This window comes from Onychostoma macrolepis, chromosome 22 (assembly GCF_012432095.1).
Source record: "Onychostoma macrolepis isolate SWU-2019 chromosome 22, ASM1243209v1, whole genome shotgun sequence".
Classification (NCBI taxonomy): Eukaryota; Metazoa; Chordata; class Actinopteri; order Cypriniformes; family Cyprinidae; genus Onychostoma; species Onychostoma macrolepis.
This window is the reverse complement of record NC_081176.1, coordinates 9,585,901-9,608,646: the sequence shown is the minus strand read 5'-3', so window position 1 is coordinate 9,608,646 and position 22,746 is coordinate 9,585,901. Positions and strand designations below refer to the sequence as shown.

Below are 22,746 nucleotides of genomic sequence, written 5' to 3'. Positions count from 1 at the left end.
ACTGAGTTTTGTTATTTGCATAACTGTACTTCTGTTTATTCTTTTGATTTCATTCTTAAAATTGTAATATTTGTAAATATTAAATGTAAAAATCTAACAGACAAACATAAATTAATGTATGAATTTGTATTCAGATATTTTACTATAAATAGCAGGTAAACATAAATGCTTAATATGTGAATTAGTAGAAAATCAAACTCACAAACTTTGGCAGATCTGCTCCTTCAGCGAAGCTCCTCTGACAACAATTACACCTTCAGTGAAGCTCCTCCCACAACAATCACAGCTTCAGTGAAGCTCCTCCCACTGCAGTTCAGTAATAAATGCTGGAATATTCCCATCAGTCTACAAGTGAAGACGAGCATCAGAGCATCAGGAAGAAGTGAAATCTGCAGAGACAGAGTTTATTGAAGGACAGAGAGAACATGAGAGATCCAGAACCCTGCAGAATGAAACACACTGAAGAACAAACAGGTTGGTGTTTATTCTTGATCCTTCATCAGTGAGGCTGAAGAACATTTAAAGTTATCAACAGTACATCAGATTTGAATTGAATTGAATTGAACGCCCTTATTGTCATTGTATTTTTCTGCATACAATGAAATTAGGAGCACTGCTCCTGACTGGTGTTAGAAAAACAAACATATAACCACAAACAATAAATAAGACTATAAGACTGTAAAGTACAATTTTACAAGTAAATACAACAAGTGACTGAGTCATGATATTCACATTGAGCAATCTGAGTAAAGTGACCATTTATAGTATTGCACGTTGGCCTTCACATTGATATGCACAGTACGTTTATACTAAAGCACAATTTGTGACGAGTCTCCTGCTCTTCCTGCTGTTGCCGGCCAGTGGGTGTGGCTAGGAGACTCATCAAGGAACTGTGTACACCTGTTCCTCTCTCTATAAAGAGTTTGGGCTTTGTTGGCATAGGGAGGCCTGCTCTTGGTTGCGTTTGTTTATTTTGGACTTTGTTGTTAATTTATACTTAGTTCTGCCTGATGCTTGATTAACCATGTGTCTGACAGAAATCGTGTTGATTTCTTGTTTTATTTCTTTTTATATTTATGTTAATAAATATTTACATTGCAACCAAACCATCCTGACTATGTCCTCCAATCTTTTGTCACAGCTTTAAGCCGGTCGCGACAGTGGGCTCGTCCGTAAAATTTGAGTACTTAATTTAAATGGTTAATTTCGTTAATTTGAGTATTATTCTGTTAAATATAATTTTTTACAAACATTATTTGTTGAGAAAATTGTTTTGAAAATCTTTTGGAGGACTATAGCGGTTGGTTTGAATTTGTTTATTTTGTTTTTTTCTCCTCGTGACTGCTTTGGTAAGTAGGCTACTATTTGTGTACTTGAGGAAATTGTGGGTTATGCTCTTCCCTGTTGAGGTTTAGCGGGGTCTCCTTAATTGAATGCTCAATTTTTTTCTTTTAGTAAATTTTTTTTGTGCGGTGAAAGCAGTTAGAGCATTTGTCTCGGGAACACGTCCGTGTTTTGTAGTGGTGACTCGTTAATCGGTTGCTACTGCAAACGCTGGTTTACAGTGTATAAGAACCCACTGCAAGTAACTGTACGAAGATTAGGGTTGAGTTTAGGTAGTTTAAAATATTAAGTTAGAGGGAATTGCTAGTCCAATCTTTTTTTCCTCAAGTATTTGTTTTTGGAAATGGAAGTAGCCGTGTATTTGTCTTTGACCTATGGCCTCGAAGGTTGAGGAATTTATTGGTGCTCCATCTGTAGAGTTATTAAATGGTTTGACTAGAGATCAGCTATTAGAACTTGCGAGTCATTATGAAATCAATTTGATAAACCAAGATAAGCGCCTAAAAGATAACATTAAAACCCTGATAAAGACCGAGTTAATTGAACGCAAAATTTTAGAATCTCAATCTGTAGAAGACACTTCAGCTTTCGTTAATGGTACATCTGCGGTGTCTCACTTAACGTTTGAACAACAAAAACAATTGTTGTTAATTCAGGCTGAGATGAAAGAAAAAGTGTTAGAAGCGCAAAATCGTATCGAGTTGTCTAAAGTCCGATAACAACAACAGCTTGAACTTGAGCGATATCGTTTGGATTTAATAAGGGATGGTAAACTCGCTGTTGCTGGTGGAGGGAACGCGGTTTGGCACTTTGTAAATTTGATGTTGTGGGTAATATGAAGTTGATTCCTAAATTTGATGAAAAAGATGTTGAGCGTTTCTTTTTACTTTTCGAACGTGTCGCGGATGCTCGAGATTGGCCAGATGAGCGCACACTTATGTTGCAATCTGTCTTCACAGGTAGAGCTCAAGAAGCATATTCTTCTCTTAGTGTAGAGGATGCTGCTGATTATCAGGTGGTTAAGGCTGCAGTGCTGAGAAGTTACGAGCTGGTTCCAGAAGCCTACCGACAAAAATTTAGGCACTGGAAGAAAAGTGACAAACAAACGCATGTTGAGTTTGTACGCGATATTTCACTCTATTTTAATCGTTGGTGTGTGGCGTCTGACGTAAAAACACTAGACGATTTAAAAGAGTTAATGGTGCTTGAACAATTAAAAACTCAGTTTCAGATCGTGTAGCAACTTATGTAAGCGACGTAAACCTTTCACGGCATATGAGGCAGCCGTTATGGCGGACGAGTTCTTTTTGATTCATAAGACCTCTTTTGGTTCTAAAACGTATGGTGAAAATCTTCAAAGAGAATCCTGGCGTAAGTCTGTTAACTCTGCTAAATTATTGCGTGATCCTCTTGGCTGACAATTACATAGTTCTGTTGGAGAAAAAGAGAGCAAATACGTGTAATTGTTGTCATGTGTTTGGTCATTGGAAGAACGAATGTCCATTGTTAAAAACAAAAGGAGACGTTTCGAAGGTGAAATTTAAAAATATTTCCTCTGCAAAACCTGTTGCTTTGGCTGTAAATGCCCCGATTTTGTATGCCGGTCAGAAAAGTTGCATGTCTGGTTTTTCAGCATTTGCTCCCTTTGTTACAGAAGGTACTGTCAGATTGGTTAATTCTACAAACGATGTATCAGTTAAAATCCTTCGTGATACAGGATCATCAGAAACTTTTGTTCTAGAGTCTGTGTTGCCTTTTTCCACTGAGTCGTGTACTGGAAGTAATGTTTTGATTAAGGGCATTGGTTTGAATATCATGTCTGTTCCACTTCATAAACTCGTTTTGCAGTCTGATCTGATCCAGGGAGAAGTGGAAGTTGCTGTACGTTCCTGTCTGCCTGTGGAAGGAGTACAGGTATTATTAGGAAATGACTTGGCTGGTGAACGAGTTTGGCGGAATGATTCGCCACATTTGGTGGTTACAACCTCCCTATTGGCTTTTAAATCAGACGATGATCACTCTTTGAATGCATTTCCATCGTGTGATAACGCGATCTATGAGAAAACACAAGATGATGTTAAACTTGAGTCTAAAAATGTGGTCCGTAAAACTCTAGAAATCCCTTCTGTTTTGTCTGTGTCACGGGATGAGTTGATAAAAGAGCAGAAAGCTGACTCTACTCTTGTTGAGATGTTTGATCGAATGGTCCCTTATGACACAATTGTCAATCTATCTTCTGGGTATTACCTGGAGGAAGGGTTGTTGGTTCGAAGTGGGTCCCACATGGAGAGTTTGCAATAGGTGATCCTGTTGTACAGATTGTAGTACCACAGTCTCTGTGTCAACTTGTGTTACAGACCGCACATGATGCGTCTGGCCATATGGGGTGAAAAAGACCTACAAGTTACTCCTGAAACGTTTCTTTTGGCCAAAATTTAAGCGTGACGTGTCAAAGTACGTTAAATCCTGTCATACGTGTCAACTTACTGGAAAGCCAAATCAATCTCTGAAACCGGTTCCTCTTTACCCCATTCCAGTCGTTAGTCAACCATTCGAGCATCTTATTGTGGACTGTGTTGGGCCGTTGCCCCGGTCAACGGGAGGTAATGAGTATTTGCTTACAATTATGTGCCAGGTAACTAGATATCCCGCTGCATACCCATTGCGTTCAGTAACAGCGAAATTAGTGGTAAAAGCACTAACTCAATTCATTTCTGTGTTTGGCATACCAAAAATTATCCAGTCTGATCAGGGAAGTAATTTTACTTCTAATTTGTTCAATCAAGTGTTGACTCAACTTCACATTCAACATAACCTCTCCAGTGCTTATCATGCTCAGAGTCAGGAGCACTGGAGAGGTTTCATCAAACATTAAAGTCTTTAGTGAGGTCATATTGTACTCAGATGGGGAAAGATTGGGATGTTGGTTTGCCTTGGTTATTGATGGCGGCTCGGCGGCACAGGAGAGTACAGGGTTCAGTCCAAACGACCTTGTTTTTGGACACGATGTGCGAGGTCCATTATCTGTTTTGGTTTCTGACTGGAAAAGTCAGATCCACCAAAAATTTTATCGTATGTTAGTGACTTCCGCCGTCTAATTTGAGACTTGTCAATTGGCAAAATTATCTCTGAGCAAAGCTCAGGATCGAATGAAACGACTCTTTGATCGGCATACAGAGTTACGGTCTTTTCAACCAGGTGACCAGGTGCTGGCGTTGATGCGGTTATTGGATCACCGTTTCAGGCTAAGTTTGCGGGGCCATATACTGTTGCTCGCCAGATTTCTGATCTTAATTATTTGATCAATACACCAGATCGAAGGAAAAAACTAGAGTATGTCACGTAAATTTGTTAAAGCCTTACTATGCTTCTTGTGTCACTGATTCGCAATGCCTGACCCAGGTAATTTGTCAAACTTATGTATTAAACCTGTTCTGCTTACAGATTCTTGTATCAACCGTGAAATGGATGACTTGGAGGTAGTTACGGTAACCCAGGAGAAAGATGAAATCTATCCTGGAGATTCTGTTCTTCAGGCTCGTTTACGAAATTCGGAAGCGTTGAGTTCTTTGGTCGACCAACTTAAGCATTTAACGAATGTGCAGCGTAATGGTTTAATGGATTTGGTTTCTGGATACGCTTCACTGTTTCCTGACACTCCTTCTTGCACAAATTTAATAGAGCACGACATTGATGTGGGAGATTCAGTTCCGATTCGTCAGCGTTACTTTCGGTGCCTACGAATAAGAAAAAACATCTAGACGAGGAAATTGAATACATGTTGAAAAATAACATTGCTGAACCTTCTTTTTCTAGTTGGGCTTCTCCGTGTTTGTTGGTAAATAAATCTGACGGTCATTTAGATTTTGTACCGACTACAGAAAGGTAAACGCTGTAACGAAGCCTGATTGTTTCCGCTGCCCGAATAGAAGATTGCATTGATCAAATAGGTAATGCCAGGTTTGTGAGCAAGTTTGACCTACTGAAAGGTTACTGGCAAGTGCCTTTAACTGCCAGGGCTCGGGAGATTTCTGCTTTTATTACACCTTCCGGTTTATTTTCTTACAAAGTTATGAGTTTCGGATTACGCAACGCCCGCAACTTTTCAGCGGCTAATGAACCACGTAATATCGGGTTTGAGTGGCTGCGCTGTTTATCTGGATGATGTTGTTGTTTTAGTCAAACTTGGGAAGAACACTTACTTCAGATTAGAGCACTTTTTGATCGCTTTGTAAAAGCAAACTTGACAGTTAATTTGTTTAAGTGTGAGTTTGCCAGGGCTACGGTTACTTATTTGGGGAAGGTAGTTGGACAGGGCCGAGTGTGCCCTGTTCGTGCTAAGGTAGAGGCAATTGATGAATACCCTACACCCACAACCAAGAAAGAGCTAATGAGGTTTCTCGGAATGGTAGGGTTTTATCGTTGTTTTGCAGGAATTTTTCTATTGTTGCAGTGCCCTTGACAAATTTGTTGCGGGCAGGAGTATCTTTCTGCTGGACCCCGTTGTGTCAACAAGCATTTGAGAAAATAAAAATGCTCCCGTTTTGGCGGCTCCAAGATTTGACCAGTCTTTTCAATTGCAGGTGGATGCCAGTAATGTGGGTGCTGGGGCTGTCTTATTGCAGAGGTCTGAGGATGGCATTGATCACCCGACTGGGTTCTTTTCTAGAAAGTTTAATTCGTACCAACTTAATTATTCAGTGATCGAGAAGGAGGCTCTTGCTTTAATTTGGGCTTTACAACACTATGAGGTATATGTGGGATCGTCAGTGGGACCCTTAGTGGTCTACACAGATCACAATCCTTTAATTTTTTTGCACTCCTTGCAAAACCCCAACCAGAGGCTAATGAGATGGTGTCTGTTTTTGCAGGGTTATCAGTTGGATATACGCCATATTAAGGGCTCAGAAAATGTAACGGCTGATGCCTTATCTCGTGTTCATATAGTCTAAGTGTTGTAGGACTCGTGTTCTTGTTGTTTTTAGGTTTTTTTCTCTCTCTTTCTTCCTTAAATTTGCTTCCTAGACGTCAAGGTTGCTGGAAGGACTTGTGGAGTTGAAGAGACTGGGGAACATTTGCGAGTTAAATCAGGTCTTGACACTTCGACTGTTTGACTATTGTGCAGATTTCTGTTACGTTTTTATTTTTTCTGTGGTCTCTTCTTTTTAGGGGGGGGGAGTGTGACGAGTCTCCTGCTCTTCCTGCTGTTGCCGGCCAGTGGGTGTGGCTAGGAGACTCATCAAGGAACTGTGTACACCTGTTCTTCTCTCTATAAAGAGTTTGGGCTTTGTTGGCATAGGAGACCTGCTCTTGGTTGCGTTTGTGTCTTTTGTTTATTTTGGACTTTGTTGTTAATTTATACTTAGTTCTGCCTGATGCTTGATTAACCATGTGTCTGACAGAAATCGTGTTGATTTCTTATTTTACTTCTTTATTTATGTTAATAAATATTTACGTTGCAATCAAACCATCCTGACTAATGTCCTCCAATCTTTTGTCGCAGCTTTGAGCCAGTCGTGACAAAATGAAATGAGTAACTCTAGTGATTTAGTGATTAGATATAATATTGCACATTGACATATAGTGTATATTATTGCACCTTTACTGCAGATATAGTGTTTCACATTTAGTAAGCAGATATGGTATTTCACCCTGACATTATATTTAGTGCATTTGTTTAAAGTTCTCATAAACAAAGTGTTCAGACAGTGGTATTGCAGATTGACATATTGCATATTGTATATATTGCAAATTGCATGTGGTATAGCAGCAGTATAGACGTATTAATACACATTAAGTGTATTAATGTTAATATTATGTTTATAATCTAATATTGTAATTGTGGATTTGATTACGCTTTGAATATTTCTCACTACAGAAACTTTGGATGTGACTGTTTTTTAAGAATTGTGTCAAAATGATCATAACTTGTTGTAGCTGTTGTCTGTTTTCACTTCACATGATTTATTTTGTTACCTTGTTTAACTTTAATTTCAGATCTAATGGAGGAGAAACAACATGTCAAAACTGGAGAAAAAACTCGTTCACAGACTAAAAGTATTTCTTTACTGAAAAGAAGAGACAAGAAAAGTTTCACCTGCACTCAGTGTGGAAAGAGTTTCACATACAAACATCATCTCATGGTTCACATGAGGATCCACACTGGAGAGAAACCATTCACATGTGATCAGTGCGGGAAGAGATTCACACGATCATCAAACCTTAAGGAGCACATGATCATCCACACTGGAGAGAAACTGCATGAATGTGATCAATGTGGAAAAACATTTTCATGGGCTTCAAACCTGAAGAATCACCTGAAAGTTAATACGAAGGAGAAACCACATTCATGTTCTTTCTGTGGAAAGAGTTTTCACAACAACAGAGTTTAAAAGTTCATCAGAAGATACACACTGGTGTGAGAGATCATATGTGCTTTGAGTGCGAGAAGACTTTTATTACAGCTCAACATTTAAAACTGCACCAGAGGATCCACACTGGAGAGAAACCTTACAAGTGTTCACACTGCGACAAGAGATTCAGTCATTCAGAACATCTGAAAATACATGAGAGGATTCACACTGAGAGAAACCGTATCACTGCACTGCATGCGGGAAGAGTTTCTGTCATTCATCTTCTCTTCGCAGGCATAAAATAAACAATCACATTAAGTAGTTTATCTTCAGGTCCACTGCTTTCAAGTGCTACACCACATCTCTTCCATATTAATCTGTCATAAGAAACATCATCTAAATTAGTCACAGTGAATAAAGTTCATCTTCAAGACCAGCAGTTTCTGTGAGATTCAGATCAACTAAATAATAGAGTAATAAAGTTTTATTCTTGTATACAACTTTGCTTTATTATATAAATTATATTATTATGCTTTATTACGAGTTTCATTTTATGTTCAAAATGTTCTTCTAATGTATATTTGTAGAAGATTTTACAGGTTCAAAATGTTCTTCACTAAGCTGAAAAAGAGGCTGATTTACTTTTAATTTCATCTTCACTGCTGTTTTTAAAACAATTAGTTATTCTTATGCTTAGGTGTGTTTTACAAAATGCAGGTGTAAGATATTCTGTCATGTAGGTTTGCATCTGATCCATCTTAACTTTTGTTCACTTGAAATGCTTTATATCTTGTTAGTCAATAAAGTATTAAACTTATTGTCCACTTTTGTTGTCTGCTGATTTTTCTTGTGTCACAAATTAATAATTTCATAATTCTAGTTACATCTAAAAGCCATATTATGATTGCTTTTGGGGCTTAATTATATTTCTCGATAAAGCTTTAAAATAAACTATGCAATAAACTATATTCTCCTCACACCTGACTGTCTGTCTATCAGTAACTGTTTTAACATTATTTTTGTTTGATACGTTGTGTTATAGATATTTTTGGTATAGAGGTTTTGCCGTTTAAACAGAATTTAGCACGGTTTTGATCATCTACCGTTGGTTTCGCCTCGCCGTGGTGGCGTCATCACTGCGCTTCAGTGGAGTTTTCTGAGATGAACAGTGAGTTATTTTGGTAACACTTTATTTTGATGGTCCCTTTTGAACATTTTGTTGACACTAAGTAGGGGAGAGTGGGGTGATTTGTGCCAGGGGGGAAGTAGTTCCACTCCTTGTTTCTGGAAAACCATTGAAGAAATTTTGAAAAGCCATTTTACTCATCCTCCTAAGAATAGAGACACATGGCATGAGAGGTAAGCACATTTTAGCTCAAAAAACAGTTTTTTTCCTTTCAAAGTAAAATTTCTGTGATCAAGGTTTTTTGATTGTAGTGTCTGAACAATTATAGACAAGTTTGAAAACATTTCACACATGTTTTAGTGCTTTAGCAGGCTACACAATGAGTCTATACAGTTAGCATGATGTTAGCTCTTAACTGCTGGATCATGATAGTTTTTCAAACTTGTGGGTCTGGGGTGATTTGTGCCAAAGGGCCTGGGTTAAGTTGTGCCAGTGGCACAATTCACCCCCACTTATGATTATTTTCAACATATTATTTGTAATTGTACATTGTACTCTTACATTTTAGCACTTAAACTATGTGACATTCTTAATTTTAGACCAAAACCCATCATGCCACGCACTTATATACGGAAGACACACTCAAAAAAATGATTCAGTCTAAATTGACATTTTATGTAATTCAATTGCATAACAATTCTCCATCCATTTAGATTACATAGTTTTAACATAGACAAATCAATAAACTTAATGTGATTCATAGCCATCAGTCATACATGAATGAAACAGGTACGATTTATGTAATAATTAACAGCAAAGTCCCCACACTGCCCAGTGTTCATGTGTTTCCACACTACAGAGTGTTGCAGAATTGAAGCAGTGTTGGAGTTAAGGAGATAATTATGTGATGATTGACCATTAATGATGAACAGCTGCTGTTATCAAGCAGAATCACCGAAGGAAAGAGAAACACAAGAGCTACAACTGACTTCAGCCACAGCCGATGAAGAAATCAACTGAAATAAAAGAAGACATTAAATCTCTCAAGATCTGATTAAACAGCTTCACAAACAGCATCAGATTGACCAGATTGACTTTATTTCTGTCAGACTTCTAGAGAAGCTCTTAATGAGAATTAACAGAGGTTTAGATGCTTTATTGTTTTGTTTGAAATCACCATCAAAGAGACCAGTGTTTCCTTTTGTTGGGCTCTTGACCCTTGACATTTTGGTGTTAATATTATGCTGGTTGCTTTAATTGTGTGTTTATATAAACACACTTAGCTTATCCAGCAAAGCCAAGTGAAAGAGTTGTGGGCAAATGATCCACCTACCTCATTTCAAGTCCAATATCTGATTATATGGATGTTGTATTGCTTTAGATTTTTTTTTTTGTAGTGTCAGATCTTGCAGTATTATAAGTATCAGAGAATTTGAATAATTTACAAATCACTTTGTGCCCAAACATGTTTCATCTGTTGCAACACAAAGACCACAGACATCAAGAACCAGCATATGATTCTCAACAATGGTGACAGTCAACAAAATATTCAGATAAAACTCTGAACATCACAACACAAGCTACTAAAATGTCACAACAAAAACAACGAACGCAAAATAAAATAGTAAGAATAAAAGAAAATATTCAGAAAATTCAGCTGCATTGTTTATTCTTGCTGCAATGCATGCTGGGATAAATGGGAGAGTCTTGTACTATGGTGTTACCCAGCATGCATTGCAACATGAAGCATTTTGTTGACTGTCACCATTGTTGAGAATCATATGCTGATTCTTGATGTCTGTGGTCTTTGTGTTGCAACAGATGAAACATGTTTGGGCACAAAGTGATTTGTAAATTATTCAAATTCTCTGATACTTATAATACTGCAAGATCTGACACTACAAAAAAAAAAATCTAAAGCAATACAACATCCATATAATCAGATATTGGACTTGAAATGAGGTAGGTGGATCATTTGCCCACAACTCTTTTTCACTTGGCTTTGCTGGATAAGCTAAGTGTGTTTTATATAAACACACAATTAAAGCAACCAGCATAATATTAACACCAAAATGTCAAGGGTCAAGAGCCCAACAAAAGGAAACACTGGTCTCTTTGATGGTGATTTCAAACAAAACAATAAAGCATCTAAACCCCTGTTAATTCTCAATAAGAGCTTCTCTAGAAGTCTGACAGAAATAAAGTCAATCTGGTCAATCTGATGCTGTTTGTGAAGCTGTTTAATCAGATCTTGAGAGATTTAATGTCTCCTTTTATTGCAGTTGATTCCTTCATCGGCTGTGGCTGAAGTCAGTTGTAGCTCTTGGCCGTTTCTCAAATGGAAGGCTGCATCCTCCGGAGGTCGCATTTGCAGGCTGCATACGTCATCAAGCCTGGTTTATTTCAGTTAACTGAGCATTACATTCGTGAGTCAAAAGCATATTACAACAATTTACACTTAACTAAGAATAATGGTCAAATTTATAAATGTTAATATTCTAAAATAAGATCTTCTTTATGACGTATGCAGCCTACAAATGCGACCTCAGGAGGATGCAGCCTTCCGCTTGAGAAACGGCCCTTGTGTTTCTCTTTCCTTCGGTGATTCTGCTTGATAACAGGAGCTGTCCATCATTAATGATCAATCATCACATAATTATCTCCTTAACTCCAGCACTGCTTCAGTTCTACTTGAACACTCTGTAGTGTGGAAACACATGAACACTGAGTAGTGTGGGGACTTTGCTGTTAATTATTACATAAATCTTACCTGTTTCATTCACGTATAACTGATGGATATGAATCACATTAAGTTTATTGATAAACTATGTAATCTAAATGGATGGAAAATTGTTATGCAAATGAATTACATAAAAAGTAAATTAAGACCGAATCATTTATTTGAGTGCAGACAGGGCTTCAACTCCTTTTGTGGAGTTGAACAGAGCAGTGAAAGAGGTGCAACAGTACATACAGTGGTGTGAAAAATTGTTGGCCCCCTTCCTGATTTTTTATTTTTTTGCATGTTTGTCACACTTTAACGTTTCAGATCATCAAACAAATTTAAATATTAATCAAAGATAACACAAGTAAACACAACATGCAGTTTTTAAATGAAGTTTTTTATTATGAAGGGAAAACAAAATCCAAACCCACATGGCCCTGTGTGAAACAGTGCTTAGCCCCTAAACCTAACTGGTTGTGCCACCCTTTGCAGCAACAACTGCAATCAAGCGTTTGCGATAACTTGCAATGAGTCTTTCACATCGCTGTGGAGGAATTTTGGCCCACTCATCTTTGCAGAATTGTAGTAATTCAGCCACATTGGAGGGTTTTCGAGCATGAACCGCCTTTTTAAGGTCATGCCACATCATCTCAATAGATTCAGGTCAGGACTTTGACTAGGCCACTCCAAATTCTTCATTTTGTTTTCTTCAGCTATTTAGAGGTGGACTTTCTGGTGTGTTTTGGATCATTGTCCTGCTGCAGAACCCAAGATCGCTTGGGGTCACGAACAGATGGCCGGATATTGTTCTTCAGGATTTTTTGGTAGACAGCAGAATTCATGGTTCCATTTATCACAGCAAGTCCTCCAGGTCCTGAAGCAGCAAAACAGCCCCAGACCATCACACCACCATATTTTACTGTTGGTATGATGTTCTTTTCTAAAATGCTGTGTTACTTTTACGCCAGATGTAATGGGACACACACCTTCCAAAAGTTCAGCTTTTGTCTCGTCAGTCTACAGAGTATTTTCCCAAAGTCTTGGGGATCATCAAGATGTTTTCTGGCAAAACTGAGACGAGCCTTTATGTTCTTTTTGCTCAGCAGCGACATGGTGGAGTCATGAACACTGACCTTAACTGAGGCAAGTGAGGCCTGCAGTTCTTTGGATGTTGTTCTGGGGTCTTTTGTGTCTTGATGAGTTGTCGCTGCGCTCTTGGGGTAAACACTTTTTCACACAGGGCCATGTGGGTTTGGATTTTGTTTTCCTTCATAAAAAAAAAACCCTTAATTTAAAAACTGCATGTTGTGTTTACTTGTGTTATATTTGATTAATATTTAAATTTGTTTGCTGATCTGAAACATTAAATTGTGACAAACATGCAAAAAATTACAAATTAGGAAGGGGACCAACAATTTTTCACACCACTGTATGTCAACAGGCATCTATTGCCAAAGCCTTTTTGCCTGAAATGATTCACAAATATCATATATTGTGTATTTAAGTTTTTGTGTTTTCCCAAAACTACAAAGTATGACTTATTCCAACAGTTTAATAGGGTGACAATATCTAAATAAACCTTAAATGAGTATTTTGTATTTAATTAGTCTTCCTTTCATATAGCATAACAGTTCATAACATTAAAATGTTCTGTTTTACTTCAGAAATCACTGGCACAATTTACCCCAACGTATTCTCCCCAAAGGCACAACTTACGCCGCACCAGGGGCAAGTTGTGCCACAAGACCACTTTTTCCCCAAAAGCTATATTTCTGAAACAGTTTATTTCAGATCCAAAGTTATTGTTCTCAGGGATGCACCATCCTGAAATATATGTACATTCTTAAGTTGAAGGCATTACTGTCATGGCCTCACTTTAAAGTCATTTTGAGTAAAACTGGCACAACTCACCCCACTTGTTGCAACTACATGTCAACAAACTCTCATAAGAGTATTAGTAGACTGTCTGCTTCATATCTACTAACTCCTTATTGTGTTGGTCTCCCAACAGATATTCTACTGACTATAAATAACTTTGCAAGAACGTGTCAACTTAATCAAACCCTAACCCTATCAGTCAACTAATACACTACTAACACTCTAATGAGAGTTAGTAGAAATGTAGATGTAACATTACTTATAGTCAATAGAATGTGTTAAAGGGACCATCAAAATAAAGAGAAACCTTTATTTTTAATAGAGCACTTTAATAGGCTTTCAGTAAATATTGTGACTCAAACAATCAGTTTCTATCAGCAAACACTCAGAATAAAGTGAGATGATCTGATCCTGAATGGCTTGTTTAATGAGTGTTTATAGTCTGAGGCTCATCAATATCATCAGCTGCTGAAAATCCTCTTTATTTCATGTCAATAGATCCTGTTTTCACCTCATTCATTATGCTGATGACTTCAGATCTGTTAATTGCCACATTAAGCTAATTTTATTGCTGTTAACAGACTTAAGCAAATGATACGATCAGTTATTGCGGCATTAGAAGATGTAACTATAATGTAATGGAATTATTTACTGTTAATTCTTTAATACATTTTAGGTAAACAAAGTATGAGAATAAAAGCTTGTTTGTGTGACAGGAGAACCTTCATCTAAAAATGTTACACCAACATTAATTGATATATAATTAATAACTAATTTTAAATGAATTAGCTGCCCAACATTTCCTTTCATTCCATCTCTTCCTTTTTAAAACTAAAGCATTTTTTAAAATGTCAACAACCAGGAAGTGACATCATTTGAATGCTTTCTAGAGTACAAAATAGCGAACAAGATATAAAATAAATGTAAAAAGAGCTCAGGTCATATTTAGTTTGACTTTCTGATGTTGAATGTTTATCAAACCTCCTTTCACTGACCATTTGATTAAAACAAGAAAATGAAAGACAACTGAATTTCAGGATTTGTTTTGTACCCTGAACATAGAAAGTCTCATCTATATTATTTATTGGTTTAGGTTTTCCCCTACTACAAACACTAAATCTGATGAACTGCTCTATAACCTAATGGTTCTTCAGTCTCATTGATGAAGGATCAAGAATAAACACCAACCTGTTTGTTCTTCAGTGTGTTTCATTCTGCAGGGTTCTGGATCTCTCATGTTCTCTCTGTCCTTCAATAAACTCTGTCTCTGCAGATTTCACTTCTTCCTGATGCTCACATGCTTGTACTTGTGCTTGTAGGCTGAAAAAAAAAAAAAAGATCTATTATTATTTATCTTTTATCTCATTAATATACAGGCACATAAATATATATATATATATATATATATATATATATATATATATATATATATATATATATATATATATATATATATATAAACACATACAATTAACATTAAAACAAGCAAATAACATTGAAACGGGTAAATAGCAATATTATTATTCATATCCAAAACACCCCTTCTTGCTATTTCCTGTTCAATCTAACACTTTATTACTCTCTCATTTTCATTTGCATATAGCTTTCAAAGGTTTTGGTCTTTTGGTTGAACTTCATTAATTCAATGTTTATCTGGCCTCTTAGTTATCTTCATTTCCCCAATAACATCCATGAACTCTTAAATCCAAATTTTTCCCTTTTCTTTTTGTGAGAACAGATAAAGGTAGGTCTCTCCGTCTCTCACACTTTTACTGTCTAATGGATTGAGATTCGAGTCTTCAATGTAAAGCATGTACAAAACATGGTTCATCACCTTTTTCAATATAAAGTCTTTCACCCCATCATATTACATCTCAGTATTTAAACAAACACTTAATTATTTAATAATATTTTAATATATTTTAATAAATTTTACTTCTCATTTTTCAATTTTCTGTTGTTTCATTACAATTGAACTGTCATTGCTTAATACAATATTTGTATATATTTCCTATAATTAAAATCACACATCTTTGTTTCTTTTATTTGATCCAATTTATACATTCTCCATATTCTAAATAATATTTCTTGTCTATTTTCTCTCCATCAGTTTTTCTTCTGTAGCAGACACCAGATCCTCTGTTTCAGGTGTCTTTGGAGCTTCTAAAAACATCATATAAGTTATTCCTCTTGGACCCATCATTGCATTTACACCTAATATAATTGCTCCAGTTATCCATGTAGTTAAAGTTACCACTTTCCATTCTCTCCATCCGCTATTGCTACACTTTTTAGTTATCAAAATGACTTCTACTATTATGTAAACCACTGCTCCTGAAAGTACAACTTCCTCTGTAATAATTGTATATAACCACATTTCAGTTATGTATTTATAATTAACATTTTTTTTTAAATTTTATGTATTTTTGTTCTGGATTCTTCTGAAAAGGAGCATGTGGCACATCATGTGGGACTGATTTGTGTATCACTGTAGAGTGACTGAAAACTAATAAAACTGAAAACTTTTATATATATATATATATATATATATATATATATATATATATATATATATATATATATATAAACACATACAATTAACATTAAAACAAGCAAATAACATTGAAACGGGTAAATAGCAATATTATTATTCATATCCAAAACACCCCTTCTTGCTATTTCCTGTTCAATCTAACACTTTATTACTCTCTCATTTTTCATTTGCATATAGCTTTCAAAGGTTTTGGTCTTTTGGTTGAACTTCATTAATTCAATGTTTATCTGGCCTCTTAGTTATCTTCATTTCCCCAATAACATCCATGAACTCTTAAATCCAAATTTTTCCCTTTTCTTTTTGTGAGAACAGATAAAGGTAGGTCTCTCGTCTCTCACACTTTTACTGTCTAATGGATTGAGATTCGAGTCTTCAATGTAAAGCATGTACAAAACATGGTTCATTTTTTCAATATAAAGTCTTTCACCCCATCATATTACATCTCAGTATTTAAACAAACACTTAATTATTTAATAATATTTTAATATATTTTAATAAATTTTACTTCTCATTTTTCAATTTTCTGTTGTTTCATTACAATTGAACTGTCATTGCTTAATACAATATTTGTATATATTTCCTATAATTAAAATCACACATCTTTGTTTCTTTTTATTTGATCCAATTTATACATTTTCCATATTCTAAATAATATTTCTTGTCTATTTTCTCTCCATCAGTTTTCTTCTGTAGCAGACACCAGATCCTCTGTTTCAGGTGTTTTGGCGCTTCTAAACACATCATATAAGTTATTCCTCTTGGACCCATCATTGCATTTACACCTAATATAATTGCTCCAGTTATCCATTTAGTTAAAGTTACCACTTTCCATTCTCTCCATCCGCTATTGCTACACTTTTAGTTATCAAAATGACTTCAACTATTATGTAAACCGCTACTCCTGCAAATACAACTTCCTCTGTAATAATTGTATATAACCACATTTCAGTTATGTATGATGCAAGGCTAATAATTTCCCCAAACTTTGTTTTTCTAAATATCTAAACATTGTCAACAGCTTTTTTGCTGCAGTAAATCAAAATGATCATAATCACCCATAACCCTTTTGCTATATACTGTTTTTATCATGTGTAGCAACACTGTTCCTATTGTTCCTTTTATTTTCATGTTTTCCCAAATCATAATAAACATCCAAAGGAATGAACTGGATTGAATCACCAGTAGATCATAAGGTCACTGAGGTCAGATCCGCTGATGTTGGTTGTGTATCATTGTATCGTTGCTTGTCGTTGTTTGTTCTTCAGCCTCACTAGTGTGTTCTTCTTTTTGCTGTTGACTTATAACATTGGCAAATAAATGTTATTTTTTATTTTATTTTTTATTTATTTGTTCTGGATTCTTCTGAAAAGGAGCATGTGGCACATCATGTGAGACTGATTTGTGTATCACTGTAGAGTGACTGAAAACTAATAAAACTGAAAACTTTTATATATATATATATATAGCACATATACTGTCCACATTTTGATTGATGGATGCATCAGTTTTAAGACAGGAATGGGTAGATTAGCTCAAAATATTACAGAATAAATTACATTGAGAGTAAATAAGACAGCTGTGGTATTTAAATTACATAAAACAGTGTTATAAATGTTGAATAAGAGAACAGAAAGCCAGTAAATTATGAAGAAGACTCTAAATTCATTAGTCAGTCTAATATTTCCTTAAATGTAGGATTTAAAATACATAATAACGGATTTTTGATTGTACAATGATACAAATTTTTATTTCATCTCTAAATAAGAAATAAAGTGCTGTTTTGTCTTTTCAAAATGTGGGATAAGTTCATGAGTAACAGTCTCAGTTTTTCTCTTTAATAGACATTAGATTCAAAACTATTTAAGCCTTAAATGACAGATTGTGAAAAGCACAAATATCTACATCACAGCAACCTGTGAAACTGAACAGAGATGGTAAATTCAGAAAATAAGATAAATAACTGGGCATTTTCTATTTGTATGTAGAAACTGAAAGTTCATTATAACTGAGTTCTGAACTAATTCATTGAATCATACACTTCATATTTCTTAATTGTTCATCATAACCTACAGGCTAACTGAATGAAATCATTCAATCTGAATTCATAGACTATTGCTGTAATGAAATTTCTTCAAATGAGAATAGGACTGTGTGTAATTCTGTTATATAATAATTATTACCTTCCAGATTTATATGTTTGGCTTGGATTATTTGATATGATTTGTCTGTCATTATTCAACTCACCCTTCAGAGTTCACAGATGTAGAAGAGGAGGTGAATGGAGCAGATTGAGCATTATCTGCAGGAGAGGGAGAATATGAAGTAACAGCAGGTGGCGCTAGTGCACTGTTTTAGTTTGTGATCTGCTGTTAGAAGGAAGAAGGAGAAAGCTGTGTGTTTGTGCTTCACATTCCTGTCCAGTTGGTGGCGCTGATGCACAGATCTGTTGTGAACTGGACTCTGATTTTCTCCGAGATGGAGTCGTATCAGGTGACAAACATCAATCGTGAAGATCGCACAGGTGTTTAACAGCGATCACAAACCGAAAGTGTTTTAAAGACTTCTGGATTCTGTTCCTACACAAGATCGTCTGAACTACTGCAAGTAAGTCTGAATACTTTCACGATTACAGTTATTTAGGAGAATGATGAACGGGTTTCAGAGCTATATGAAGCGTGATTTGTTAAGTTATAACTTATACCTGTCGCCGAAGTAACAAACACCGAGAAGCAGGCCCGGCTCCACGGGGGGGCCAGGGTGGGCCTGGCCCACCCAATCAGAAGCTTGGCCCACCCTGGCCCCACACATAACAGCCAATCACAAAATTGTTGTGATATTCAATGGAGGTTCATATATTTTTTCTTTTTCGTTTTCTTACCGCCCACACCCAAATACGTGCTAATACTGTATTTTCGCGCATCAGGGAGCCGCTATCAACATGCGCGAAATTGAAATGCTTTTGAATGAGCGCTCGCGCCTTTCACTTTCACTTTCGATTTGGCGATCACGCGTACCCCACTGAGCAAAGACACGTCCAAACAACGTCTTTTGTACTTCGTTTTTGAACGTCCAATTTTGGTCCCCTGAAGGTGCAGACTGTGACGCCAGATGACGTCTTTTTTCCAACGTCTAATGAACGTCCAGTATTGACGTCCACAGGACCTCTGTATAAGGGCTAATTGTAGGCCAAATGTGGTCTTTGTGGACGTCTTTTCTATCAAACTTAAACTCATTTTAGACATCATGTACTCAATAAATAAATATTTAAATAACAAATAATGCTTCATCACAGGTAACCTATATTGATATTCATTAACCATGCTGATAAGAACAATGTTGATATTTGTCTTAAATAAAATAAATATTACATTCATTAATAATGTCAATTTTCTGTCCAAAAAGTTACCTAGTCCGACGTTCAAATGCAGAACTGCATATTGGCGTCCAAATGGGGTCTTGGTTAGGCGTCCAAATAGCGGACCTAGTTTGCACGTCGTGAGACGTGCAGAATTGGTCTTGGACCGACGGACGCAATATAGACATAATCTGCACGTCCGTCAGGCGTCTAATGTTTAGTGGGACAGTGCTCTGTGTAAAGGGAGAACATCTTACAAGATCAGATATTTGTCAATAAGCTAAGAATCTGTTGATGTATGGTTTCGTCAGTCTCAGTGGTGTAGTGCAGGGTATATTCAGGTATAAGGCTTATCAGTCGGCTTTGCGTAGCCTATACCTACTTCTAAATACCCTCTGATGCGCTTTCAGTGGTGTCTCGCATTAGCCAAAATAATGACAGTCCACCACATGATTCGCTAATCAAATCGTCTGTGAATAAATGCGAATATTCCCTAAAAACACCCAGTAAAGACAGTGATGCTGTCAGGACGCGCTGGCTTCCCTTTAAATATGATTGATGATTGCGCCCGCGCCTGCTTTGTCCCCAGAGAAGATGGCAAAATAATAATTAATTATTGATTTCTAATTTGAATCAGTACATTATAATATGAAAAGAAAAATCAAAAGGACCAGGTTTTGCGATCAGATATTTTTAAACCGGTAAACTCCTGTAAACTTTTCAGTCCAAGGATCCAGTAATCAGCGTTCAAACAGCAAGTTTAAAACAGCTCTAATACAGAGAAAACCCGAGATCAGAGATTGCGGAGAGTCGTTTCAGCTTGTATTTGGCTTAAAAGCACGAGTGTTTTATAATGGATTTTTCACTATATATAAAATTGTAAATGGTATGGGGAGGGGAGGAGGGATTACATTTGCCCGTCACTGCCATGGGAGAAACAGTCAGTCAAACATAGGAATATGTACAATTCTGGAAAAATTTATCTCTTTTGTTTTGTTTTTTTCATATCATATTCTCCTATGATTCTCAGTAGACAACTAAACAAATAGCTTGTAATTTACTAGAGGTTCTGACAAAATGTTAATTGCTGCGGTCTATTTAATTTTAAAAATTTGAATTATGTATTGCAAAATTTGCACCTCTGTTGTGGCTAATATTAATTTCATAATTATCCTTACTCCATGAAGTAGCAGAACTTACGTGAAAATGTGCAAATGGCCCATTTTGGGGTGAATTAAATGCAAGTCTTAAATGACACTGTTTATAAGGCATTCATCCTTTCACTTTAAAAAAATGGGGGCATAAAATAGTAGCCTATATCCCCCAAAAATCATAACCCCTGCCCACCTGGAATATCACTTGGCCCACCCTTCAACTCGTACCTGGAGCCGGGCCTGCCGAGAAGCAGAAAGATATTAAAACAACCCGTTTAAAGACGACGCATATTTAACAAGTCTGTAAAAATGTAGCATTAAAAATAATTATAAAAGAGTTATTTTATTTCCTCTTTTTCTATTTTAAGACGCGAGGCTGAAAGTATTCTGTGGTCAAATCAAACCTGTTCTTCCGGATAGAGAGACAATAAACCCGAGCAAAATTAATCTTCTTTTAAACTTCTTAATGCTCCGAAAGTTGCTGCAGTAATGTTCATGTAAATAAAGACATGTGTTGTGAGTGATCTGAAGAGATTATGACACCGATTGCATGGCAGTATATTTGTAGCATATTTTATTTTTATATTGATTGTTTGATAACTCAATCATTCATCACTAGTTCTTCTTCTTCATCATTTATTCCTCTGAACTCTCATGATGTTGATCTCAGACAGAGACACATTGTCATGTCCAGGTCATGATGAGCATCTGATGGTCTTCAGAGACACAAAGATCTCAGTGTTGAGCTGTTCATCTGCAGTATGTCAGAGAAGAGAGGAAAGATGAGTCTCTCACAGAAACAGAGGTAAGACTGAGTCTGCTTTCACAGAAAACAACAACACACTTCAACAAGCAGTGTTTTCTCTCACTATTGTCATCTCAAATGCTTTGCAAAGCAAATTATAATTTCCTATAAAAGTTTTAGATTGGTTAAAACGGGTTAAAAATGATTGTTATATTTAATGATTATTCCTATAATAAAAAAAAAAAACTTTAAACAAACTAATAATTATTGATATTGATTATTATAAATCCATAGTACAGAAAACTGCAGTGTGACGTGTTAACATGCAGGAAACCTACAACTATAAGTGTTTAGAAAGGTCTAAGGAAAAATACTGGGTTAAACACAACCCAGCGCTGGGTAAAATATGGACGAACCCAGCGATTGGGTTGTTTAGACCCAGAAGGTTGGGTTAAACATTTAACCTATTGGTTGAAAACAACCCAGCATGTGTTCTGTCCAATATTTACCCAGCACTGGGTTGTATTTAACCCAGCATTTTTTAGAGAGTATATAATACTATAAAATAATGACTTTACCTCATTCTGTGACATGAAACCATGTCAGATCCCAAAAGGAAGTTATTTCAAACACTCGAGTGATGTTATGAAATGAATTTGTAGAAAAACGTCAGTAAATGTTCACTGTTGGACAACAGGTTTGTAAACCGGCTCAACCGGCACTTCAGCCTTTCATTAAAGATGAACTCTTGCTTGTAGAGCTTCAAGACATGGTACAGAAGTGAATAGTAATGAAAAAGTTCCCGCTTGACTGTAAATCACTGTCGCTTGTTTTAGATGATAGGTTTATATGGTCTTGAAGTATGATGTAGATGAGTTTGATTTTGATTATGTGGTTTTGATTAGTTGGTGTATATAATGGGAGGGCCGCATTAGAAGTGTTTGTGCTGAGAAAGTGAATGATGCTGATGCTGTAAATAATGAAAGGATGGGTGAGTGTTGAAGCTGGGCTCAGTGCACTATTGCTAGGGAAGATATAAATGAGGGAGAAGAGAGATGACTGAGGAGAATGTAGGTTAATGTGGCTCAATGGTAGAAATGAAGCTCATGTGTTACGTGAGGATGCTGCTGCTGTGACAGAAGAGAGCTTGAACTCTGGACTGTGATTGAAGGAGATTTATACTTTTCTGTTTTTTTCCATTTGAGGTATATATTGTAGTTTCTCTTATACAATTTGTGAAATTGTTTGTATTAAATAAAGGAAAAAAGCTCTCTCTCTGTTCTTTGTGTCATTAGTGTGAGATCAGGCTCACATGTGTCCAGCTCTGTGTCTGTGAAGAGTGACCGGTCAAAAGATCATCCACCGAGATTCAGTGAAGAAACACCATCAGCTGCTGAACGGTATTTCATGTGTTTTGTATTATATAGATAATTTCTCCACTGGGATATTTGTGATAGAAATTAACTAAATAAAACAATAAATCACAGATCATAATATCTGCTTTCCTTTTTA

General features: G+C 36.2%; 1 protein-coding gene across 1 annotated transcript; it reads left to right on the top strand.

Annotated features, from left to right (window-relative positions):
- The first annotated feature begins 276 nt into the window (after positions 1 to 276).
- On the top strand, positions 277 to 8,323 carry LOC131530187 (gastrula zinc finger protein XlCGF57.1-like). The gene is made up of 2 exons (XM_058760352.1): positions 277 to 474; positions 7,342 to 8,323. Exons 1-2 carry the CDS (start codon positions 426 to 428, stop codon positions 7,734 to 7,736), a joined length of 444 nt encoding a protein of 147 aa, XP_058616335.1. The 5' UTR covers positions 277 to 425; the 3' UTR covers positions 7,737 to 8,323.
- The last annotated feature ends 14,423 nt before the right edge of the window (positions 8,324 to 22,746 follow it).

What these genes read in the sequence shown, in the direction of transcription:
- LOC131530187 (XM_058760352.1), top strand. Translation starts at nt 426, where the DNA reads ATGAGAGATCCAGAACCCTGCAGAATGAAACACACTGAAGAACAAACA. An exon ending in ACACACTGAAGAACAAACAG is followed by an intron (nt 475 to 7,341) that starts GTTGGTGTTTAT and finishes CTTTAATTTCAG; the next exon opens with ATCTAATGGAGGAGAAACAA.